The sequence below is a fragment of the Xiphophorus maculatus genome, chromosome 4 (assembly GCF_002775205.1).
Source record: "Xiphophorus maculatus strain JP 163 A chromosome 4, X_maculatus-5.0-male, whole genome shotgun sequence".
NCBI lineage: Eukaryota > Metazoa > Chordata > Actinopteri > Cyprinodontiformes > Poeciliidae > Xiphophorus > Xiphophorus maculatus.
The window spans coordinates 1,787,450-1,811,416 of NC_036446.1; the positions used below are offsets into that span (position 1 = coordinate 1,787,450).

Below are 23,967 nucleotides of genomic sequence, written 5' to 3' on the forward strand. Positions count from 1 at the left end.
TCCCGCTCCGTCCACGGATACTCCTCCAGCTCAGGCAGGCAGGGACACTTGGACAGGGCGTCCACCGAGTCCTCCGGCAGCGTGCTGCTCACCGAGTCCGAGCTGCCGTTCCTGCTGTACAGAGAGCCAGCGTGAACCACCACGAACACCGGCGAGGGGCGCTGGAGGGCGGCTGAGACTGACCAGACCTGCCGCAGGTGGACAGGCTGGCCTCGCCGGCTATATAACCCGAGTCTAAGCTCAGGTCCTCCAAGGTTTTCACCAGCACAGAGTTGGACATGTTGTCCTGAGATTCAGGGCTTTTCTGTTCACTTTACCCACAGCAGAGGAGGTTAAACCCGGTTTAAAGGGGAAAACTGACCAATAACACCCGAGTTTCAACATCACACCTGGGATCAGTGCTGCTTTACAGCGCCCCCGTGTGGCCAGAATGGACGAAATTAAATAACTCATTTAAATGTCAAAGCAACGAAATAATTAAATGCTAATTTTAAACGTATTAAAAGTATTTAAATAATTAAAATGCAAACGTAGCTAATGCAAATAATAATGTATTTGATTATTGGTTCCTGTGGCAGAACATGAATGATTGTCATGATTTCAAAGAATCAGGAATGACGCTACAGGAGCAGAAACCTGCATCATTCCAACTCTGCACACGATGCTAGAGTATGTGCTCCACAACAGACACTTTCTCTGCCGTCAGAATTGGTTCCTTCAGTTTCCCCCTGAGGTGGAGCAACATCTACTCCCCTTTAATTTAAAATGAGGCAGGATCTTATTATTTCCTTTTGAGGTTTTTAAAAACTCTTCCTCTGTCTCAGTTAACTCATCTTCTTCCTACAGACACACCAGTAAAAGAACTCCAGCCAAACCAGTCAGCTTCTCTTAACTGTGACAAGGTCCAGTTTGAGAGCAGAAAGGGTCACAGGGTCTTTGGGATTTTAATCAAGATCAGCAGAAACAAAACGGCCTCACTGTGGGCGGTGACAAATGTTTAACAATAAAAAGAAGCACCACACACTCAGAGGACAAAGGATGTACAAGATGTATTGTTGCAGAATTGGATTTTTTAACAGTTACAATTGAAGATCTATTTTTAAGACACTGAAGACCAAGAACCTGTTTTACTGAAGCGACTTGGACCGACAATTTAACATTTTATCACTTAATGAAATATTATAAACATATTCATATCTTAGAAATTAACAGCATCAAAATTTGAGTCCTGATTTTAGTTTAAAGTTAAAAACTTTTCTAAAGTATTTCTACTTGTTTTAGCTAATCCACAACTAGAGACGCTCTAACCTAAAGCAACCACTAGATGTCAGTGTTTCCTTGTTTCTAATCCCAGAGCGGAGCAGCTTTAACCCAGCGTTGCCTCCTGGATCTACTGTCAAATTCAAACACAAAATAATTTATCACCTCAAAATCAATGTTTCCATTATGCAACAAATAAAACTGAATCTTAAAGGAGAAAATAAAGAGTTGCTGTTCGAACCATAAATAACTGAGCTACAAAAACACTTCCTTATATTTAGCTCCATGTGTACAATCAGAAGAGTGAGCCCGCTCACCGTGGCAGAGGTTCTGTTTGGTCCAACACCTGAAAGTTGTCCACAGAAGAACTGAAGCCGATCCAAATAAGGCATCCAGACATTGTTATATACAAAAAATAAAAACCAAAGTGTGACTAAAGCAGTTTAAAAAGGCAGACTGAGCAGGTCTACGTCACCAAAAACTTTACAAATCTAGAAAAGTGTAATTAGTAAAGGGGGAAGTTTCAGAGCTTTATTCCAGCTAGAAGTCCAACCGGAGCTGGAAGAAGATTCTGAAGTCGGATCACCTGATGGAATCTGATCTGGGTTCATATTCATCCAGCGTCTCTCAGCTGAAGGACAAAATCCTTCAACTTTTATCACAAACTTCCCCTAACAGCCATGTTTTATGCATTTGGCATCTTTGAAAATGTTCAGTGGACTTGGCTTTTCCTAAATAATTTTTTCAGATAAATTATAAAGCACAAATTTGTCAATAAATCATATATTGACAGATTTGAGCCTGAGGGTGACATAATATGTTTTAGCTTATCATTGACATAAGATGAGTACCAACATGTTTAATGTTAGCACCTTAGCATTAGCTTCCACTAATTAATTTGTTGTGGTACTTTAGCATTAGCTTGTATTACATACTATGTAGTTGAGTAGGGATTTGGTTAGAGAGAACTGGATAAAAACTTTAACAGGAGTGTTTCTCCACCCAGGAAGCTGAGACGGCTGATAAATATGGACCCTGCTGTTACGTTCGGTGTTTCCTGATCGAACCCGCCCGACTGCAGTTTGACTCTGTGGGATGACTGAGACGAGTTGGAGTCTTCATGTACATCTGACCTGTTACCTGGAGAAGGCCTGGGAGTGGCATGCTAACTCGCTTCAGTCTTAAAACAGAACATTTTCCGTTGCCACGGAAACCTGCCGAACCAAATAAAACATTCAAGCCAAACTCAACTTCTAACCATTAATCTGCTGCTCATGAACCGTTCGGTGGCGGGTTTTCCTCTGCTTCTCCACTCTGGTTCCGGTCGGTGCTCCTGGTGGAGGACAGAGTCGAGTCTTGGTCCAGAAGCTGGGACGTGTCTCGGTCCTCAGTACTTTCTGATTCAGTCAGGCACTCAGACTGAGCCAGAACCAAAACCGGAGATGCTGACCGGCCAGCTGGTTCCCAGTCCTGGTCTCCTGGCAGCGATGGATGACCCGGACTCCCTGGGGGCCGGTAAGGCGGCGGCCCCATCAGTGGGGAGCCATCAGGTGTGAGAGGCACCTGGCTGTGGATGATGATGGGGTCTGGAGAGGGCAGCGGGGCCTCCTGCTCCTCCACCACATCCAGATCCCTGGGGTCCTTGGAGGGGCTCTGGTCTGGGGAAATGGAGTCCGGCTGATGGGACATGATGTGGAGACTCAGGCCGGCTCTGTGGAACCCAGTGGCTGAGGATGGCTGGACCGGGCCGAGCAGGACCGGTAGCTCCTGGCCCAGAGGTTTCTGAGGCAGCTCCTCTGGTTTCCCTGGAAACAGACCGAACAAAAAGATGAGAGAGACTCAGCTGGAGTTGGACAACCTTCAGGTGCAACGCTGTACCTGGAGGAGGAAGGTCCAGCTTCATCTTCCTCAGCTCCATCATGGAGACCTGCAGCTGCTCGATGATCAGGTCGTCGCTGTGGAAGAACCTCTGAGCGATTCGTTCCTGAAGAAACTCTCGCAGCTCCTCCAGAGACATCTTCAGCAGCCGCTCTGCGAGGAACAAACAGCTGGGTGACGGGGGTCAGGACCAAACCTCCCAGTTTCACCAGTAACAGCTGGAAACTGGACAGCAATCAGTTCACCCAGAGTTTAACCTGATCAAGTTCAGTTTAAATGTGAAGCTGAACTGGATGAACCAAAAATCAGAGTCTGGATTTCAGGAGGAAAAGATCAGATAAATTTATTCATCAGTTCTTTGTTCTAAAACCTGAAACATGAGACATTTACTCAGCAACAGCATCCAACCAACATCCAACCAACCATCCATCCAACCAACCATCCAACTAACCAACATCCAACCAACCATCCAACCAACCATCCATCCATCCATCCATCCAACCATCCAACCAAAAAACCATCCATCCAACCAACCAACCATCCATCCATCCAACCATCCATCCATCCATCCATCCATCCAACCAACCATCCATCCATCCATCCATCCAACCAGCCATCCATCCAACAAACATCCATCCATCCATCCATCCATCCATCCATCCATCCATCCATCCATCCATCCAACCAACCATCCAACTAACCAACATCCAACCAACCATCCAACCAACCATCCAACCAACCATCCATCCATCCATCCATCCATCCATCCATCCATCCATCCATCCATCCATCCAACCAACCAACCATCCAACTAACCAACATCCATCCATCCATCCAACCAACCATCCATCCATCCATCCATCCAACCAACCATCCAACCAACCAACCATCCATCCATCCATCCATCCATCCATCCATCCAACCATCCAACCAAAAAACCATCCATCCAACCAACCATCCATCCAACCAACCAACCAACCATCCATCCAACCAACCAACCATCCATCCATCCATCCATCCAACCAGCCATCCATCCACTCATCCATCCAACCAACATCCATCCATCCATCCATCCATCCAACCAACCATCCATTCAAAATCCATCCATCCATCCATCCATCCATCCATCCATCCATCCATCCATCCATCCATCCATCCATCCATCCATCCATCCATCCATCCATCCATCCATCCATCCAATTCTTGTTTATTTACATATCTAAACTAAACTAAAACCAATTTATCATAAATTCATAATAAATGTTTTGGTTTTGATTTAAAATTTGGCTCAAATGAACAAAGAAGTTTTGAAATGTAAAAATAGAATAATTTGGAACCAAGATGTGAAAATTGGAGGTTAAAACACTTTTGAACTACAGACTAGATTTGGTTCCCATATAGAAATGAATCATTGTGTCCGCGCTGCAGAGCCTTCAGTGTGGGTGGAAAACGATTGGCGGTTTTACTCTTGTGGATCTTCAGGATGGTGTAGGACATGGCGGTGAGGAGCCGCTGTCCCTCCAGGATGAAAATGTCCCACAGCCGAAGGGTCAGAGTGAACGGCGTCTGCAGGGTCATAAACACAACGGGTCACTGCCAGGTTCTGGTTTCATCCACAGGTCTGCCCCTCCGCTTCTGGTCCGAGTCAGGAAGTTTATCTGGCCGGGGCCCAAACCTCAGCGCGTTCTCCGAGCGACTCAGCAGGATGGAGAAGTGCTGACGGAGGCTGAAACGCGCCAGATCACCGCCACAGGATTGTGGCACACAGACTAATAACAGTGCAGCCTGACAGCTCCTAATGCTCCCATCTACTGCAGAGCCAGGCTCAGATTTCACCAGGATTCTGCTGCTGAAATCATCTGAAATCAGGAGCAGGAAGGCCTCCTGTTTCAGCGGAACGAGATGCTGGGCTGCCAGGGTTTATTCCACCACACAAACTGGCATTCAGAGCAAGCTTCTATAGGTGGCGCTCTTCTTAAATATGTTCACTGAATCTAATAAGATGCTCATAATACTGTATGTCTGCAGCAATTCTCACTGGTAATTAATACCAGCGTTTAACGAGAAAATACTCAACAGATTACACCACAGCTGGAGTCAAAGTGAAGAAAACTAAGTACACCCTTATTTACTAAGTATTTGATCCCTTTATAAACAAAATAAAAATATTTTGTAGTTTTATTTTAATGTAAGAAAACAGAGAAAAAAACCATTTCAGAAAAAAAGATCAAGTCAAAAACTTGCATGCAAATTAAAATAAATATTTCATAACTCCAACAGTTATGAAATTTAATCAATTTATCATTTACACAAACTTCTTGTCTTTACTTTTTAAAAATAGTTTTTTTGTTTTAATTAAAAACATATATTTTAGTTTTTTTATTTACAATAGTCTATTTTTATGAGAAATTTATTTTTTGTTTTAAATCTATTTTAGTTTTCAGTATCAATATGTTTTTGAAGTTTTCTGAAGTTTTGAATCTTTATTTTCCATTTCCAATTTATTATTTTTCTACACAAAGTTATGGCCCAATTTTATCTCCATATAATGAGGTAACAGGCTGAGGAATGAGCCCAGAACTTGTTGATCTTTGCTCATTTCTGATCAGTTGAACACTAATATTGTGATTCAGTTTGTGGAAAGTGAACATGTTCAGGCCTGTGTTGGGTTTCCTAATGATTCAGAGGTTTAGTGGTCAGAAGACGCCAACATCAACACGTTTTGTTTTTTATCAGCTCATCCTGTTTGGACTGGAAGATCAGCGACTCCGTCTCCAAACATGGAGGTGGAAACATTATGGCTGCTGCTGAAAACGTCTTAGTTGAGGTAAGTAGTTTTATTTATATAGCACATTTTCTCAGTGCTTCAGGCTGATGGGGGAATAAATGCTTATTTCACTCATTCACACATGAATGAATTAAATAAAACCCTGAAACTTTTCAAGATCGGCCTAGTTAAAACCTGAGCCTGCTGAACAGAGAGCTGTTTGTGATGTAAGCTGGCAAATTATCCAGATAAGTTATCTAATCTGATCGTCATGGAGACAGACGGGTCCCGACGAGCTTCCTCACCCGGTCGATGAAGCACTGCATGAACCATTTGGTGCAGTAGATCCCTGCAGACATTTGCTCCCGGTCCTGCAGAGCGACAAACACGAGCAGGAAGCAGGCGAAACGTCAAAATCCTTCAGCATCGTGTCGTTTCCACGGCAACGCTGAGAGCTCACCATGTGTTTCTTCAGCTTGGGGAGGAGTTTGGAAAGGATCTGGTCATGATGAGCCTGGAACCGGTGAAGTTTGGGGAATCCAGGAACAAAGAAGCCTGGAAACAAAGAGACCGAACAGAGAATGAAGATTTTATTTCACTTTATTTAGTGGAAGGTCAAATTTGATAGCATTTTTATGACAGAGGACTTAAAGAGCCTGACGGTGCTAACAGAAAGAACCAGATTGGTCTTTTCTGGTGTTTTCTCTCACTCTGATGGAAGCTGTGGGATGTGCACAGGAGAGATGATGCATCAGTCAACTGCTTTCAACAGGAACATGAAACTTCCCTGGTAAGAAAATGTTTTATGTTTTCTTTCAGAGCTCCATAGATCAGTTTATTAAGTTGTATCTGCAAACCGGAGATTCTCAAACTTCAAAAAGGTCTAAATTTCTGTCTATTGGTTTGGAGCAAATCAACCAGGTGATGCAAAGCATAATTTTATGAGATGTTGTTGCTGCATATGGCTGTAATAAACAGGAAGCAGAGGTTACAAACTGGCATGAACCATTCATCTCAGAGGTCTCCTGGACCTCAAACAGAAACCAAACAGTTCTGCTTGGTGCCTCTGGTAAGGCACAGATCCACCAGTGGATGGGAAGTTCACCACATCAGAACTTATTGATAAAATGTGTTTCCATCTCCCATTTAATGCAGTAAATCTTTTTCAGAAACGCCAGAAATCATTTCAAAACCACAAGTAAAAATCATGAACTGTGACTTTCAGCACAAGCCAGGATCATGTTTGTCCAGCAGAGCAGACTGAACGACGCGCAGCAGACGGAGGTCGTCAGGTGAAAACATTTTGCCCTGCAGCGGTCTGCAGCTCACCGTGCATGGCGTGCCGATCGTTGGTCAGCAGCTGCGACAGCGCCCAGAAGGCGTCTTCCTCGTTCATGTACATCAGCAGCAGGGCGGCGATCTGACTCATGCCCTGGCAGTAGCTCACCTCCTGCAGGAGACAGAAAACAAAATGAAAACATGTTCCACTCCTGCAGGGCTTGGAGCGGTCGCTGGTTCTGGTTCAGCTTCAGGTCAACTGGCAGAAATAAAACCCACTGTAAGATTTCTCTACAGAATATAAAAACGTTGTCTCTGTTTTTCTGGTCTCAGAGTGAAGCACTGAACTGCAAACTAATCCAGATTCAGTGATCAGCCTGTCAGCAGCTGCTGATTAACAGAGCAGAACATGAGAAGTTTGCTGCACAAAATACTTTTCTTTCTTCAGAGAAGCAGAGTGTCGTGTCAGCAGGCTGTTAGGAAAAACCTGCACACATTTCACATCCAAGATGATTATTGGTTAAACTGGAAGGAAAGCAGCTACTTACAGTGTTATAAACTGAATATGCAGAGAGGACGTGGAAGAGCGACTGCTGCCTGAGGAGGAGCGAGCAGAGAGATAAAATATAAAATACATCAATCACAGTTATTAATAAACCTCAGATTCTCTCCTAATGTTTCCATTTCATCCATCTGAGTTTATCTGTACTAGCAAAACAGAAATATTCATGCAAATGCAGGCCACACTTTTCAGATCAATTGTTTGTTAACTTTATGGATTTTTTCCTTCCACTTAAACTTTTCTTTCTGTTGATCCCAAAATGTGGTTGAAATGCAACAAATTGGGCAAAAGTTCGAGGGGTGTGAATACTTTTTCACTCTACTTTAATTCTCGTCCACCACAGAAAAACTGGTTGAACTTTTTCCTCCCCAGCAGAAATATTTTCACTCTCCAGCCTTTAGACGAGAAGCTGCATCATCATAAAAACATCTCAGTGATTTAAAGATTCAATAAAACAATAACTGAAAGAAAAATGGATGGAAGAATCAACAAACACAGCGAAGCTACAAGAAGCACAACTGTGGATGAAAAGGAAAAATTTACCTTTAATGAGACTAAATGAAGAATGAGGACAGGAATAATAACTGATCAATGTATCAATCTGATAAACTGTCAGCTGTTCAGTTTCTCTGTTTTGTGTTAAGTGATAATAAATAATGTTTCTTTCTGCCTGAATCTTCTTTCTATTTTGTGATTTTCACTCATTTATTGTTTTAGTCTTTGTAATTGCACATAATTTAATATTTCCATCCACCTGATTGAATCATTTTCACAAATTAATTCAGGTGTTATGACAAATTAGCTCTTTTATTAAATATTTGTTTTTGGGATAGGGTTAGGGGTTAGGGGTTGAGAACTTTCTGCTTCTACTGGAGTTAAAACATATTTAAATATTTCTACTTTTATTTGACTTTTGTCTACCTGACGTTTTACTTGTCACTGTAAATTAAGGTATGTATGATTTAGATATGCTGTCAATATAATGTTTAATTATTTTGCATTATTATCTAAAAATTGTTTTTTAAATAAACTGTTTAGAAAAGCCTGTCTAGGAACAAGTACTAAAAATGACCTTATGCTAATATAAACATGATGTTTTATTCAGTTTGTCTGTGTTGTTGTGTGTCTGTCCCTGTCAAATAAACCTAATAAATAAACTAAGTGATAAAGTTTTGGTCATTTAAAACGTTTCATGTGACTTTTTGTGCTGCTTTTGGACCGACGGTCTCTTCTGCCTTTCAGCAGAACTGAAACCTACTTGACCCCGAAGCGGTCCATGAACATGATGTGGTTCCGAAAGGTTCTGTTGATGTCCAGGTCGATCTGCTTGATCTCAGAGGAACAGAGTCGGGATTGCTCCTTCATTTTCTAAGAGGCAAAGCAGCAAAACCAACTCAGTCACATGATGAAATCTGATGAACGAACGAAGAGAAATGAATCCTCACCTCGTATTTTCCCTGGTTCTCCCTCTTGGTCCGCTCCACGTCCAGCAGCAGCGTCCAGGCCCGGCCCCGGAGCTGCAGGGGAATGCCCTTATAGACCCGCTTCACCATCTGCCAGCAGAGAGCAGACTGAGTCAGAACCAGGCGCTCGGCTTCACAGGAACAAAGCTGAACTCGTCACAACAGAAACATATTCAGAGAGCGGCGCTGTTAGCGAGTCACACAGAGATCAGATGATTAACCCGACGCCGAGTCGCAGCAAAGTGATGTTTAAAGAGATTTCTGCAGCATTCGGGAATAAATCAGGATAAAAATACATTCAGTACAAATATGAATGTTTTACAGACCAGATTTGATTTCTGTGTAGCTTTATGTTCAGATTATTGACGTTCCAGATTTACATAAACCCTCCTGAATATAGAGGATGGAGACCGAGCGTCAGAAAGTACCACAGAGGGTTTTAAAATGCATTTAGTGGCAGCCAATCAGAATGCTGGATCCGTGGAGAGCCATGACGTGCCCTTTAGGGGGCAACGCTAACATCGAAGCTAACATTCATCATGGTCATTAGCCGTTATTCCATCAACAAGCATCACGACTAGAAAAGGTCGATGAAAATGGAAAAACTCAAAACAACTTCCTCAATTTAACACAACAGAAAGTTTTTACAGTCGCTTGAGGTGGTTTTGGCTTTTCCAAAAAAAAAACTGTTATTGCTCCAAAGATGGAAACATGTTTGGTGATAAACTCTGACACAGCCAACTTTTCCATCCACTCTGCCTTTCCTAAAAACCTTCAGAGTCCAAACCTCCATCTTGGAGGGGGAACCGTCCCCCTCATGGGTCATGACAGCCCATCAGCATCTGATGCTGGTGCTACTTTGATTAGGACACTGTTGGTATGTTCCCCACACAATCAGACTGTAACTGATGGTGGAGGTGCAAAAACCTCTCATATATGAGGAAATTCAGTAAATTATGTCAGGCTCTGCTGGACAGGAAACCAAAAGAGTCCTGGTGAATTTAGCTGTATTTGACATAATCCATGTTTTAAGAGGTTCTGAAACAGGACGTCTGTCTGTTTTGACTCGTGTCTGATCATATTTTCAGACTACGGCATCCCAGTGGTGCCTCACCTTGTCGCTGTTCTTGTATTTGTCCCATTTATTCACCATCTTCAGCCATTTCTCTGCTCTCTCGATCTCCAGCTGCTTCCGCTGAGGAGACAGAAGAGAGTCAACAAAACCACAAACATGTTTGATTCCTGAGCTTTGAAATGTTTTCTGTCTTTACCTTCTCCTCCTGAACTGTTGGGGCCGGCAGCTCATTCTCACTGGAGGGAAAAAACAAACCATCAGGCAACAACCAACAGAGAGCAGCTCACAGCGCCACCAAGTGGCCGCATGATGCTGTGACTTACTGCATGAAGCCGAAGCGGTCGATGGCTTTATAGATGCTGTAATCAGCATCTTCCCAGGGATCGATCTCCACGCCGCCCTGCCTGCCCTGCAAACACAGAAACAACCAAATTTACTGGCATGAAGAAGAAGACAGGAAGGGCGGACATGTTGAATCCTCCTGCAGCCAATAGGAAAAGGCAAGCGTTTTCAAAATGTTAAAAAACGTTTTAATGCTAACAGGTTAGCATTAGCAGGTTAGCATCAGCTAGCCACCAAATTGTGTTATTTCAAACTAAAATAAAATTTCAAACGGGAATCAGAAAAATATAAATATTATCAATATTTTGGATCAATACATCTAAGGTTGCAACCAATAGAAAATTAAACTGCAGTACCACTTTTCAACCCACAGAGGGCAGCACCGAGTTATGGGCTAAATAATGCAGAATTTAACAAATTTACACAAAACTGTCACAATTTTCACAAAAAGGACACAAAATACAGCAGAAGAAAATCTTACCTGCAAAAAAAGTTGATTTAGTGTTTAGTTGTTCTTTAAGCATTTTTACAAAAACTGGATTAGAGATTAGAACTAATCCTGAAATACATTTGGACTTCTAAACATTACTGCAGATGAGTTAAGCACATTTGGATGGAACAAAAGGTTTCACTTAAAATCCATGATGGTTCACAAAGATTTTTCAATATTTTAATTTACTCTGTAAAAGACTCCATGTCAGAAACTTGATATGAAAACAGCAAAAACTGAAATTATTTCCTCCATTTGAAATGTAAAGTGACCTGGAAATTGTTTTAAAAAGAGGATTTAATCTTTAAAAAATAAACAATTTGTAATAATATTCACATAAAGTATAAAAGAGAAACTTTTCAAAATAAAGCAGTAAGAAGAAATCAGTCAGGAAATCAAAGTGAGAAAAGAGAAAAGAATGTAGAAAAGTAAAATCAGACGCTGTTAAGTTGTGGGATATTATAGTAAAACCAAACTGACATCAGAATCTGGTTAAAGGAGCAGAAAGTCCAGAAAAACCTCTCAGCGGGTTGAAGGTTGAGATAATAGAGAGAAAGAAACCTGGGGAGGAGGAGGAGGAGGAGGAGGAGGAGGAGGAGGAGGAGGAGGAGGAGGAGGAGGAGGAGGAGGAGGAGGAGGAGGAGGGACTCTGACATCAGCGTGATGAACGTGAGAGAAGTAAAGATTCTGTGAAGCTGCAGAGAGACGACGACACCGAGCCGATTAATGCAACCAGCTCAGAATGAAACAAGGAAACAACTCAGAGATTTAAGAGTAGATTTTCTTCACACAGGGGTTGTCTAGAGTAGCTCTGAGCAGTCAGTAGCTAACCTGCTTTAGACAGCAGTCAGTGATACTGACAATCAGAACTGGACCAGTTTTTAAAATAAACAAAACTTTAAAACATTTCAAAGCTCTCTGCTCTGATATTTTGAACCTTTGTTCATTTCCTAAAGGGAAACTTGAGATGAATCGTTTCCATCAACCAGTCAGAGATTCACCAGATCTCTCTGCAGACGACGGCATCGTTCCTGGACCTTATGAGCAAACCGAAACAGAAACACAACTCCGACTATCCATCGATCAACCGACCGACTGGATGGATTCTACTCCCACCTGTAAACAACATTCCAGAGTTTTCCAGGCTTTTCCAGGAATCCTGCTGCTTCTATAGAGGAAAAAGTTTCTATTCTGAAGGAACTTCGTTAAATCAAAGAGACGTCAGCAAACAATCAATATATTCAGTTAAACAGAGAGCTGGAGAACGGTTCCCAACATCATTTCTTTAGGAAGCTTAAAGACGCAGAACCCAGACGGCTGGAAACCTGCGTTCAGACCCAGAGTACAGGTTCTGGAGAGGAAACTATGGGAATCTGCCACCAAGAGGAGTTTTACCCAGATCTCTGGGTTATCCTGCAGCTAAAGATCCCTGTAAATCATCTGTTGTTCTCCAATAATCCTAACATCTGACACAAACACCCTGTTATATAACAAAAGCTCTTTGGTAGCCAAATACACATCTTCCCACTCGTTTATTGTCCTCCGCACAGACACCAACCACAGCGCACAAACAAACATCTTAAATACTACTTCCATCCTTCCCAGTGTTCCCAGTGGCTTTTCCACAACCAACCAACCAACCAACCAACCACTTCTCTGAACTCTGCAGAGCAGCAGGAGATTTAACAGGAAGATCTGCAGGAAGCTCGTTCTGCAGAGACTCACCGTAGCATATTTTAAGATGATGTCAGCCCGTTCCTCTGCTATTAGAGTCTCGATGTCTTTCTTCATGTCAGTATCTGCAGAGAGAGGAGAGCAGAGCGAGTTAGAGACGGAGAGCAGTAACGAGTGGGCGACTGCTGGCGTCCAGACCAACGGGATGAGCTGGAACCACTTAAGCACGCTTTGAATGTAATGACTTCACAGAAGATCAACGCAGTAATGTACATTCATGCTAGCGTAGCAAAACGATACAGTCATGGTAAAAGGAAAGAGCCTGAGGAAGGAACGCCTCTGGAATGATGTGCTCTGAAGAGACGAGACCAAATTAGGGACGTTTGGCCAACAAAGATCAATGTTTGGACCTTCATACTAACAGTCAGGCATGGAAGCGTAAAGGTGATGATTTCGGATCTTTAGCTATGTTCACACCAATGGGTTTGGTTGTTGTAGTTTGTTCTAACAAAACGTTTCTGGCCCTACAAGACAAATAATTATTATTGTTAAAGCCAAGACGCATCACTTGCATCCGACTCTTTTTGCTTTGTTCCACCGTCCCACTACTGACCACCGTAGTTGTGAGATTGAGTATTCGCTTGAGGATATGTACTGGAAATCCCATCAGCATAAACACAAGTTTTCTGTACTTCGGAGACGAGATGTCAAAAGGTTAAGGGTCAACCTGGCATTAGGGGTGAAGGTAGAACTTGGGTCTGAGTGGACCAGAGGTTCTCCAGAGTCAAATGTGAAGTCCAACTGACCGACAGCTGACGTTTGGTCCAAACTGGGTCATGAATGTGGCAATGATCCCAACAAGCATTCAAACTGCATGACAAAGGCTCATCATGAGATCCACAGCAATCTAACATCCAATGAGAAACATGGTTCTACAAGCTGTTTGCTTGTATTCCTGGTCAGGAAGACTTCTGATGTTAGGTTAGCATTTGTAAAACTACCTTTGGATTTCACCGGTGGACATTAGTACCACGAAGAACACCACCAAGTTCTGTCAGAAGAATAAACTTTGGATTTTACATGGTTTGTTTAGCACACCATCAAAAGTCAACCATGCAAACTGGTACTTACATTTTCAAAAATTCAGATCTTTCAAATGACTAAAAACAATCCTGTCCAGAGCTGAAGCTCTGCTGCCGTATCATTCCCAAACAAAACACCAAGATTATTAATCCAGCTTAATCTACATTATCCGTCCGGACCGACACAAAGGCAGGACATGCTCGGGTAATCTGGGCTTTCCGCAGAACACAAAGCATCTGGATTAGGAATATCTCCAAAGCTGGATTACAAAGCAAATGGCTCCATTTCTCACAGCAGGAGCAGAAACAAAGGAAGAGCTGTGACGATCAGCAGCCAGGCCGGCAGACAGCGATCCCATCTGATCGTCCCTTTACCTCCTTAATGCTCAAGATCTCAAGGTTTGTCTTTTATTTAGCCTCATATTTGGTTTGTTGCATCAATCTCCTGAAAAAAAGGTCAAAACAGGAAATTTAAGAAAACGTAATGAAGCTTAGAAAAGAAAAAACTGAGCTATTTCTACTCACCAGGTCAAACAACTCAAGCTGTTCAGGTAAGAACGTAAAGACGCTGGACATGCTATGCTAGGGTACATAAAAATGACCCAAATCACTTCCCTGAGAGCAATGGAAACTGTCAGGATGTTCAGGAACCACCAGCTGTACGTCACTATATGGACCAACCAAGACAGAAATCTACCTCTACAGACCCAGACCTAAAATCTGCTGCTGTCCGCATGGACAAGCCAAATGTCCTCGAGTGAAAAGCTTCATGGTCAAAGATTGGACTGCTGCTGGATTTAAGCCTTACAAACCAAAGAGCAGTAAGTGAACCATCAAGCATGGCAGTGGCTGTATCATGCTTAGCTGTTTGCACAAAGTGGACGGTTAAAGAAGGACAAATACCTCCCAGTTTTTCTCTTCACCTCAGACCAGCAGCTACAGCAGATCCTTTGTCTAGTTGTGGTTCCCTAACCCTAACTCCAGATGATTCTTCTGTAGAGAACATCTACAATATTACGATGATATATGATGCCAAAAAACAGGAAAGGAAAGACGGTAGACGCTAGCTTCCACTGTATCGCTAAGATTGTCTCCACTGAGTGTATTAATGCATATTAAGGTATATTTGGTGTTTGAACTATTAGAATGAGAACGTCTCAGAGATTTTAGAGGAGATCTCAAGAATTTGCGGGTGGTTTTGGTCACTAACTCCAGGAATTAATCGTAGAAGGTTGAGACTTGGTACCAGTTGGCCGTATAGCAAGATGATCCGAAACATGGACGCAGACTGCTTTTGGGCCGGATAACAAAGGTCAACATTACGATTCTGGGATTCTGGCCTGTTAAAAACATGTTTAAAAGTCGGACCTGATTCAGGAAACCAACAGCTTAAACAAACTCTTCTGCAGACAGAACGATGAGCTGAGATGCGACTTGCTAACAGACATTTACCAAAATATTTAAATATTTGAGCTCGTCTATGAGGATAAATAAAACCTTTGCACCCAGATCCATGGAAGTTGATGTTTAGTCATTCCTGGAGAAAGAATCGTGCAAATAACACATTAAAATCCCAAATTAACTCGACAGGAATGTCGACGATGAGGAGGAAACGCCGAGCTGCAGCTGGAAACTGGGCCAGAGTTTATCCAGTCAGACTCACATTTTCAGCTGGAATGAAAAAAGACAGAAACAGAACCTAACAGGTCGTCAATCTTCCTGCTTCTCCCGACTTCCTGGTTGGTCAGTAGATCTTTCTCTCCAGCCCATGTTGGTTATATGATGATCTTCCCTAAACTGATAGTGTTCAGAAAGATCAATCTGCACCTGAAGACCCCGAGCAGCAGCTCAGACACACAGATACGCAAAATACTTTGGCTTTAAGTTTCCTAAACCAGACAAGAAACACACTTTTCCCTCCTTCAGTTATGATTTCACAGCTTATAAATCAGCAGAGCGTTTGAACGTGCAGCAAGGCAGCAGTTCTGTTGCTGCTGAGGTCTGGCTGTTGAAAGCTCCCAGAGGAAGTTGTCATCTGAAGCATATGGTGGCGGCTGCTGCGGTTGGGAGTAAATCGCACACGAGTTCTGGCGGCAGTCCCAGTCTGAAGGGTGGAGGCCCAAACTGGGAGAGACTGGACGGCACTCCTTCACCTGGACGGCCGACAAACCAAACCAGGCCTGGCGCCTCCAGAACCAGGCCTACAGAAACGGCAAGGAGGCCGGAGACCTGCTCAGGGTTTGGGATCAAAAGAGAGCAGAAAATGTGCTTTTTTATATCCTGCATCTGTATTTATGAAAACGTTCCTCTGAAGATGGTGTTCCCATTTTGGTGGACTTTATCTCCAAACACTCCAACAACATTTACAAACTTTAGTTTTTTATGTGGCTTTTGGTTTAACAGCTTCTTCTTCTCTGATGGCCTTTCAGGATTCATGGCTTGTTTTCACCATCAGGATCGGTTCCTGGTTCGGTTCTGGAGCGGATCGAAAGATCTCACATCAGAACCGTCTCCTTCCAGATCAATGTGAACATTTGAATTTGAAGAAAGCAAATAACTACTGTGGATTGTAGGAATGATTCAGTTCGTCCTAAAACAGGAACATTTTAGTCTGATTTAATGTGAGACACTGAAGATGAAAATGTTTTTTTGTTCATTATCATCTTAATTTGGGGTTTTATCTGGACCTGCAGCTGGGAAATGATGTTAAAATCCATCATAACCTCCTCAGATTAAGATTATTTGATCCAAGTCCAGGATTTAATGATAAATATTTTAAATCTGGTTCCGTTTTGGCCTCAGGTTTGGTGGTTCTGATGATGTCAGGCCTGAGATCCGCTGCCTCCATCGGAACCCGGCGGTGATGCCTCAACACCGTCCGGACCGGTTTCACAGATCCGGTCCAGCATTACCGTGATCCGAACCTTCGGAACCGGAACACTGTGTTTATTCTCTGGAGGTAAACAAACCCACAGTTGGGGTTGAACATCGCCTGATGGGAGATCGTGGACGAGCATCGCGCGTGATTATTATCATTATTTTATTATTATTCTATTTATAAATAGAATAAAAACTCGCAGGAACAAACCCACTCACCGTGTTTCTGTGGATTTCTGCGCTGTCCGTGCAGGAGACGCCGCAGCTCGTCCTGGCATCCTCCGGTGAAAGTGCAGCCTGCAGCGGGTTGAAAACAAAAGCCTCCCCCACATAAGGTCACCGACAGACGGTCCAACCGCACGCAGAGAGCGGGGCTCCGGGACCCGGTTCCGAGCACTGAGCAGGCGCCGCGGCGTGGCAACCGGCAGCCGAATCACAGCCGGAACGGTCCGGGCCTTAAAGAAACAGAACCTGGAAGAGTTCCGACTCAAAACAAACAGCCGGACCGGGTCGGAGCTCTGCTGCCATCTGCTGGACAGACGGGGAAGTGCAGGGAGAGGAGAAATGACGGGAACTGGATCTGAGTGGGAACTAATGAAATCCCGCATAAAAACAGGACAATAACTGTTACTGTTACACAAAACACACTTTCTTCCTGATCTAATTAGTTAATGGGACAATTTTCATAAATCAGAAGGAACCACAGAACGCGTAGAAAACCTGATTTGAAATAATCACAATGTGACTGACACAAACTGGACTGTATTAATCTGTAAACTGGACAAAATTGGTTAATAATTGTCTCAAAAGTTAAAATTATATTATTAAAATTTGTTAATATATGAATTAGCAATATGCATTGAATTAATAATAAATAATAAATGAGATTAGATTTTATTACAGCTGCACTGATTTACATAGAAAACCAAGAAAATGGACAGAATTCACGTTTGGCAAAGAAAAATAGCTTTTCAATGTGTCCCCCTGCAAATATTAGCAGAAACAAAAATCATATATCCAAATATTTTCAGCATAAATGGGAACGACCCACTAATTTTTTTAAAAAGTTTTAATTTCTTTTCAGAATCAACATTTTCTGCAGGATCCTAAAATTTTACCACAACTGAGCAACATTTCATTTGCAGATACGAAAAAGTAATTTTTTACTTTATTCATGGCTGCCAAATGAGCCCAGAGAATCATTCCTCCACCTCTGTGCTTTACATGCATTATGGCCAAACATTTGGTGTAAAAATATAAAAATAGTGATGAGTATAATTTATATCATCAGGTCTGTGGCTCAGCAGATGAAGGAAATCCAAGTTCATCTACACATTTTCACATTATGTCCATTTATTGATCATATAAAAAGCAGATAAACACAAAATAAGACATGACTGCAAACCACAAACACATCATTAAAAAACAAACAATTTAAAACAACAGACACCAGGAATGAGTTAAAACAGGAAAAAACAAACATTATAAAAGTGATTTGTTCTCTGCAAAGTGCAAAAAAATTCCCAAAACTTTTAATACGTCACACATAATATTTATTTCTATGTTATCCTATGAAAAGTAAAATTTTCCCTCATTTTTATGATGTTAGATTCGGCTGCCAAACATTTCTGTTAAAAATACAAACAATCCATTTTGATGACAGATGAGAAATACAGACATGTTTTCACTTCCTGCTGTTTTTATAACGAACAAATCCAAAATAAATTCAGTAAAAGAGAAATGCAAACGATTTAAAGCTCTCCAAACGGGTCGGGGACAAAGTTCTGCTGAGAAGCAGGTCAGGTTGGGTCATAAATCTCTGAACGTTTCTTAGAGCTACAATAAGTCGAGAAAAACAAGAAAATAGAACAGCTGGACGCCTGGCGTGAAAGGGCAAAGCTATGAAACTGCTGGACTGAAGGGGAGGGCATTAATCAGAGAGGTCAAAGGTCAGCCAGCAGGCAGGACAGACCAAGTTTTTAACCCGAGAGGAGAAAGAAAGGAGGAAAGAAAGCTTTTCAACCTGCTGCTTTGGTAGCGCTAATCACCATGGCAACGCTACACTCACACTGAAGCACGGTGGTGACAGTGGCATGCCTTGTGATTTTTTTTTTCACATTTCTTTGTACAAGAACAACAAAATGTTATTTTTGTCACAGCTTGATTAATAATGCTTTAATGTTCGGCAGAAACGTTGGAGGTGGAAGTCAGGATGGAGCCTCAACATGAAACTGGTTCAAATATATTAAAAAATCTTTATGTTGCTTCTGCCTTGGTCACACAAAGATATGGACAGAGAGAAGATGTTCAACTCTGGTCACACAAAGATATGGACAGAGAGAAGATGTTCAACTCTGGTCACACAAAGATATGGACAGAGAGAAGATGTTCAACTCTGAGGGAAAAAATTGCAAATTCCAACTAACATTATAATTTCAAAAATGTATAGGAAGAAAATATAAAAAATAACAGAGATGCCGATTTTCAGACATCAACTCTGAAAATCTTTCTGATCTGCCTGAAGTTTTAATTTTTTTTTACATGTGCTTATTATTTTGACCCGTTTTTATTTCTGTTCTAATGATTTATTTCCTTATTTTTAGCCGCCTGCGACCCGGGAGGGCCGAGACGGAGAGCAGGTGTGAAGCATCAACCTCTCTGCAGCTGCTTGTTTTCATCCCGAGTGGTTAAATTATCTCTAATTAGAAGAGATATTATTATCATTTTGCAACAGGAAGTGACCTTTTTCCTCCTTTGCTCTTCTGTTGGGTTTTAAATCCTCTTTGAGCTTCTTGTGTCCAGCTTAGCAGGGTTCAGCACTTCCTGGAACATTTCAACTTTCACCAAAAGGTGAAATTGTGTCATATATTTTTAAGTGTTTTGGATATTATTTCATGTCTTTTTTACTTCTGAAAGCTTTTTTACAGAGCATCTTCAGAGCCGCTGTAACACAGACTGCTACAGGAGATCCGTCCTGCTTACAGCCATCAGCATCAACAACAATCTTAAATAAAGTATTTTAAAAATTAAATTTCTGTTTCTTTTGAAAAAAGTTAATTCAGTAATTTATGAATGTAATTATTCAGAGATTTGTTTCAGGGTTGGTTCAGGTGGAGTTTTGTGAGGAGATGTGAAGGTGAATAAAACATCACTGAGCTGCAGCTGAACTGATTTGTCGCCACCTACTGGCCAAGCAGGGTAGTTATCTCTGGGTTTTTCAATATGATTTTATTCCCTATTGGACAGGAATGTTTTGTTTCTTTAAAACAAAGTTGGAAAATATAAATTGTGATCTAAAATGAAGTAAAAATAAAACATGAAGTTCTGATTGGTCCGTCTTCAAGGATTTAAACCCTAAAACTCTCAGCTTGACTAAGTTAGTTTGTAAGGAAACAGCAAACAGCAGATGAAGTCATTTTCAGCTGAACAGATGAACTAACTCACCTTTACAGGTAGAAAACCAGCTCAAGTCCCTGGTTTGGACTGAAACATGGAGACCTATCATAGTGGTTGGAAGAGTTTTGATTGTTTTTTTTTCCCCTTTATGGATCTGAAAATTATTATTATTTCTGTCACCATCTTAAACATCTGAATTCTCTCATTTCCCACTTTTCTTTGGTCTTCAGCTCCGTCAGGCAGACTGAACTCACCCAGAAACATCTGTCATGTTCCCACAGTGACACTTTTTAAACTCCCAACAGATCTGGTTGGACTGTCTAACTACCATCAGCTGAAGTGGTTCATAAAAATCACAGCAAACGAGCGATTTAAGCTGAAAAATGTCCGTTAGGGTGGAGAACGTCACAGCAGCAGGGAGGAACCAGCAGCTCAGTTCATCCAGGCGTAGGCGTACAGACCGTTCTTCTCCCACAGCTCACAGCGAGTGGACGAGTGGTTCTTCTTCACCTCCAGCTTCTCCGACAGCAGAGCAATGGCTGATGGGAACTCCGGCCACACCGCCTCCATCCTCCCTGCAGGAGAAAACAGCTGAAAAACGGCTTACAGCTGGAAACAGCGCCATCTGGTGGCACAAATTGAGATCTGCAGATCAGAATATTTGATGTTTGCTGGTGTGTGACCAGAATATGCAGCAGCTGGGTTTCCAGTTCTCCCAGTTCTCCCAGTTTAGCTCAGCAGTTAACTGGTTGGTTTAACACTGATCAGGGTTTCAGACGGAGTCCTGCTGTGATGAGGTTCCACTTTATATTCCATCTGCTCTTAATTCAACAATAAAACCCACACAGAAATAAAACACAGCAAATCCAGAAGGAAACAAATGAAATATTATTATTATTATTATTATTATTATTATTATTATTATTATTATTATTATTATTATTATTATTATTATTATTATCTCTATTCCAAATCAAATCAGCAAAACGGACGGATGAATGGAAACGTCAGTATTTTTCCTTCTCCTCCAGATCCCAGGCTGAAACCCAGTCAGACCCAACAAGGCTCATCAATCTGGAACCAACCAGTTCAATCTACTTAAACCAGTTTAAACCAGGTTTGAGGAACAGCCTTTGATCAAACTGGTTTAAACTGGTTTAAAGCAGCTTCCTCTCACCTGCAGGTCATTTCAGATCAACAATTTGGGTCAAAAGATAAAATCCAACATTCATGTAAATGATAATTAGCATTCTGGGTAATGGTTCCAGTAGAAGATCATCGTTTTTCACTCTCTGCTGGAACAGAACCAAAATATCTAACATTTTAGATATAAAATGCTCCACCAGTGCTGATCTGAGGTCTGGTTAAAACAGAACCAGTTCACAGACAGAGACCCGGCAGAACCTGTACCTGTTTTGGCGAAGTGGACCAGGTGGTGAGTGAAGAGCTGCTGGAAGCTCCGGTCCTGAGGAGACAGAGGTTTGGGCAGGAAGCGGTCCAGCTCTCCAAAGAAAGCCAGAGCATCCAGGCAGTGGAAGGAGAAGCGGCTGGGAAACGACAGCAGCCCGTTGGTGGTGTTGACGGGTCCGGAGGGCGTGTGGGTCACAACGTATCGATACACCGGACTGCTGAGAGCCGCTGGAAGGACGGAGGAGAAAAGTGACATCACAACAACAGCAGAAAGAGTAAGTAGAGGAACACAACAAGGTGAAAAATATGGGAAACTCAATGAGTCATAAATTATATGTTCTGATGTGTAAACTGTTTTCCTGCAGATACTGGAACCCACCTGTAGGTGGAGCTATACTTATGCATCTTCATTGGACTGATTTCCTCTTATATTAAATTTTTGCTTTTATTCGGACAGAAACAACTGATCACTTTCCTATAAAGAACCAACAATATTTGCAGAAAACGTAAATTATGATGTCAAAATTAAACTGATGCTCGAGGATTGTTGCCTTTAAAAGGTGGATATAACTGGAACTGAAGTTAGCATGTTAGCATCAGTTTCTGCTAAATACTGTATTGGTAGAGCTTTAGCTTTAGGATCAGCATAGCTAACGCTTAGTTAGCGGTGCTCACCACTGTAATACAGGATGATCAATTTCAAATGTTAATATTTGGGCCAAAAAGGTTTATTTACTCTCACTTTTTGTCAAAATGTAAACTAGCATTAGCATTAAAATGCTTGATTTAGAAATTATTCTCCAAACTCATTTGTGGAGATAAAAAAGGTGCTCATTATGTTGTTCTTAAATATTTTTAAGCATGATGCCTGTTTAAAAATGCAGAAAAATAAAATGCCCCTCAGTCACGTCTCAACCTGCTCATGCCAGGTTTGTTCAGAGCGAAGTTAACGAGGCCCAGAGCCTCCATGACGCACCGATCTGCAGCCGCAACTCAAACCTGGAAGACGACAGACTTGTTACTTGAATTAAACCTGCAGCCTGCGTTAACGCTCTGAGATCAGGAAGACAAATAAAACCCGCCTGGCCCGATGGGATCAGAGGAGAATCGCTGTAAACAGCACAGGGTGCTGGTCTGGTTACCTGCGGCCCTCCTGGCCAGGTCGTTGTTGGGACAGGTGACCCTGATGTCAGACACCATGGTGGTGAAGGCCCTCTCTGGACAGCGGTCTCTGGTGGGGCAGGGGGCCGAGGACGGGTACAGATCCAGAGCGTCTTTAGGGAGATCCGGACCGAAGGACTGGAGCTTTTCTGAAAAAAAAAAAAAAAAAAACAGGAGCAGAGAGATCAAATTCAGACCAACAAAACACTAAAAACACTAAATAGATTCTAGTGCAAATATCTCAGTTCACTTGAAATAAGGAAACTATCTTATTAGTGACTTTTCAGCAAGATTTTTTTATAATAATTCCTTAATATTGATGAAATGGTAACAATTCCTCCGGCTGATTATTTCACTTATGACGAGACATTTTTCCTGTTATAAGTGAAATAATCTGCCAGATGAACTAATAATTTTAAAAATCTATATTAAGGATTTATTGACGTAAAACAAGCTAAAAAAAATCTTGCTGAAAATTACTTCTAAGTTATTTTATTTTTTTCTCCGAAGAGTTTTTGCGGCGCTAGCGGCTCGTATTTTTTCCGACAGGAAGGAGGGTGAGGAGAGGGGGGGGGACATGCGGTAAAGGTTGTCGGGACCGGGAGTCGAACCCGCGACGTCCGCGTCGAGGACTAAGGCCTCCAAACGTGCGGCGTGCTGTGGTGGCGCAGGGGGTTAGCACGCCCCACTTCTAAGTTAATTTTGTCTTCTTTCAAGTGTACTGAGATTTTTACAAATTGTACAAAAATATTTAAGATTTTGTGTTTCTGCAGTAAATCAGTGACTTATTGATCGCAGACCTGAAGCTACTCCTGCAGTAAAATTAGAAAATATTTTAATCAGTTTCATTCAATGTTCAGAGTTACTTCCTGTGCAGAAACAGGAAGTCGTCCATCAGCAGGCGGGAACACTCTGACCTTACCTGTTACATACAGGCTGTAATCCCCCCAGGTCCAATCAGAGATGTTTAGAGCAGGAGGACTGTGGAGGAAAACACTGGAGTCAGAAACCAGAACCAGAACCGGAACCAGAACCAGAGAAGTTCCCACCTGAAGTCTGCCTCCTGCTCCATCGTCCCGACTACAAACGGCACGTCGCTGAAGTTTTGCTTTTTCTCCCAAACCTCAAAAGGCGGAGCTTCCAGGACGAACCCGTCCACCACGGCGACCGGCCCGATGAGGCGCCCCCTGGTGGGGAGGTCCGTTAGATCCCTTCCGGCCCAGGACGGGTACTCGTCCCACGGGATGGCCTG

The 23,967-nt window shown here is 42.2% G+C and overlaps 2 protein-coding genes across 2 annotated transcripts in view; both read right to left on the reverse strand.

Annotated features, from left to right (window-relative positions):
* Window positions 1–925: 925 nt before the first annotated feature.
* On the reverse strand, window positions 926–17,258 carry LOC102225663 (USP6 N-terminal-like protein). The gene is made up of 14 exons (XM_005812905.3): window positions 16,968–17,258; window positions 12,841–12,914; window positions 10,607–10,692; window positions 10,480–10,519; window positions 10,323–10,403; window positions 9,191–9,298; window positions 9,004–9,113; window positions 7,732–7,780; window positions 7,235–7,355; window positions 6,366–6,460; window positions 6,211–6,276; window positions 4,605–4,704; window positions 3,139–3,291; window positions 926–3,065 (listed from the first exon to the last, which is right to left on the reverse strand). The coding sequence occupies exons 2-14, from the start codon at window positions 12,904–12,906 to the stop codon at window positions 2,533–2,535; spliced, it is 1,608 nt and encodes a 535-aa protein (XP_005812962.1). The 5' UTR covers window positions 12,907–12,914; window positions 16,968–17,258; the 3' UTR covers window positions 926–2,532.
* Window positions 17,259–19,829: 2,571 nt separating this feature from the next.
* Window positions 19,830–23,967, reverse strand: part of LOC102216626 (para-nitrobenzyl esterase-like) — a 67,667-nt gene continuing 63,529 nt past the window's right edge. The window contains exons 6-10 of the mRNA XM_023332132.1: window positions 23,765–23,964; window positions 23,638–23,696; window positions 22,697–22,864; window positions 21,555–21,782; window positions 19,830–20,719 (exon numbers count right to left, since the gene is read on the reverse strand). Of these exons, the coding sequence (XP_023187900.1) occupies window positions 20,577–20,719; window positions 21,555–21,782; window positions 22,697–22,864; window positions 23,638–23,696; window positions 23,765–23,964 (798 nt within the window). The 3' untranslated portion in view covers window positions 19,830–20,576. The remainder of the gene's footprint in view (window positions 20,720–21,554; window positions 21,783–22,696; window positions 22,865–23,637; window positions 23,697–23,764; window positions 23,965–23,967) is intronic.